This window comes from Rattus rattus, unplaced genomic scaffold (assembly GCF_011064425.1).
Source record: "Rattus rattus isolate New Zealand unplaced genomic scaffold, Rrattus_CSIRO_v1 flattened_line_167966, whole genome shotgun sequence".
Taxonomy (NCBI): Eukaryota; Metazoa; Chordata; class Mammalia; order Rodentia; family Muridae; genus Rattus; species Rattus rattus.
The window spans coordinates 2,145-3,534 of NW_022651710.1; the positions used below are offsets into that span (position 1 = coordinate 2,145).

Below are 1,390 nucleotides of genomic sequence, written 5' to 3' on the forward strand. Positions count from 1 at the left end.
ATATGAAGTCATGCTATGTTGCCCCAGCTAGCCCTAAGTGGTCCTCTTGCCTCAGTCTCCCAAGTAGTTAGCAGTACAGAACTGCACAGCTAGTCCCAGCTGCCTCCACTATGTAGACCAGGCTGTCCGGAATGGTCTCGAACACACGACGATGTGTCTGTCCTGGCCTCCTAAATTTCAAGAATGTGTCACCATGCCCTTTCTGGCCTTTCTGGAAACAAATGAAGTCCTGTGTTCTGTTCATTAGTTCACCTCTCACTATTCTGCCCTGTTGCGATGGTACACTGGTTCCCACTCTGCGGTCACTAGGCCCCCTCTATGTGCTGGGCTCGCCTTAGCCTGCAGAGCACAAGAAGAAAGGTCACTGGGACCAAGAACACGTGGAGGAGTGAACGGAAGTGCAGATGGACCAGGTTGGGCAGGGCCCCTCACATAGACATACACAAACACTCACACACGAAGGGCTGGGTTACAGGGAGCAGAGGCAGCTGCCTTTATTGGGGGCTACGGGCTGGGGCTGGCTGGCTTCACTCAAAGGCCACACACTTAATCTTGAAGTCACCATCCGCCGCCATGTAGTCGATGGCCTCCATGTTGAGGCGGTTGGGGAATTTGAACTCATGCCCGTCTGGCAGCTTGATGGTCAGGTCAGCCTGGTCAAAGGTGATGCACACCTGGTGGATGGAGAAGGGCAGTGAGCTGGGGCCTGGACCAGCTCAGAGCCCTGAGGACGGTCCCTGTATAGGCGTGGTCCATTATGTTCAGAGAGGGATGCCATTCAGTGGTAATCACACAGCCAAGACCGGTCAGCCTCCGCCTCTGACCACATTGTCCAGTCCACCCAGGGTCCTGCCCAGCCCCAGTCCTACCCACCTCCGTGATGCTCCCAGGCTGGAAAGGGAAGGCAGTCTCCCGTTGTTCTGTTCCCCAGGTCCCATCGTCCTTGCTGTTACACACAATGGTGTTGGCATCTCCGTGGGCGTTGAAGCGGGGGTTGAAGTGTAGGCACAGGTTGTTGCTGTCTTTCCCCAGGTTCAACACAAAGCTAAGGAATGACAGGTGGGCTTTAAGCCGTGTTGCATGGCTCTAGACCCCGGCTGGCTTACTGAGAAAATGCAACATCAGCAGCTGGCCACTAATGTGCCCTGTTGAAAGTCAACAGGAAGGCCAGGAACCTGGATTCTACTTCTGGCCTCACCATGTGAACTGAGCTAGACCCTGCAGATTCTCTCTAACCCACATTTCCTTCCCTGTCTGTCAGTCAGAGGGCTTGCCCTGAAGGGAGCTCTCTCCCAGACATTGATCGTTGTCATTCCGTCATCTTGTGTATCTGAGTCCCTGGTGCTGAGCACAGGGTGGGACACACCATAGATGTTCCCTCACTGTGGAG

At 54.7% G+C, this 1,390-nt stretch overlaps 1 protein-coding gene across 1 annotated transcript; it reads right to left on the bottom strand.

Moving 5' to 3' along the window:
- Positions 1–465: 465 nt before the first annotated feature.
- Positions 466–1,086, bottom strand: LOC116889798 (galectin-1; the record flags this gene model as incomplete). Its single annotated transcript, XM_032890647.1, has 2 exons — positions 466–674; positions 874–1,086. Coding segments are annotated over 2 exons (360 nt in total), but the record flags the coding sequence as incomplete, so codon positions are not given.
- Between the last annotated feature and the right edge of the window lie 304 nt (positions 1,087–1,390).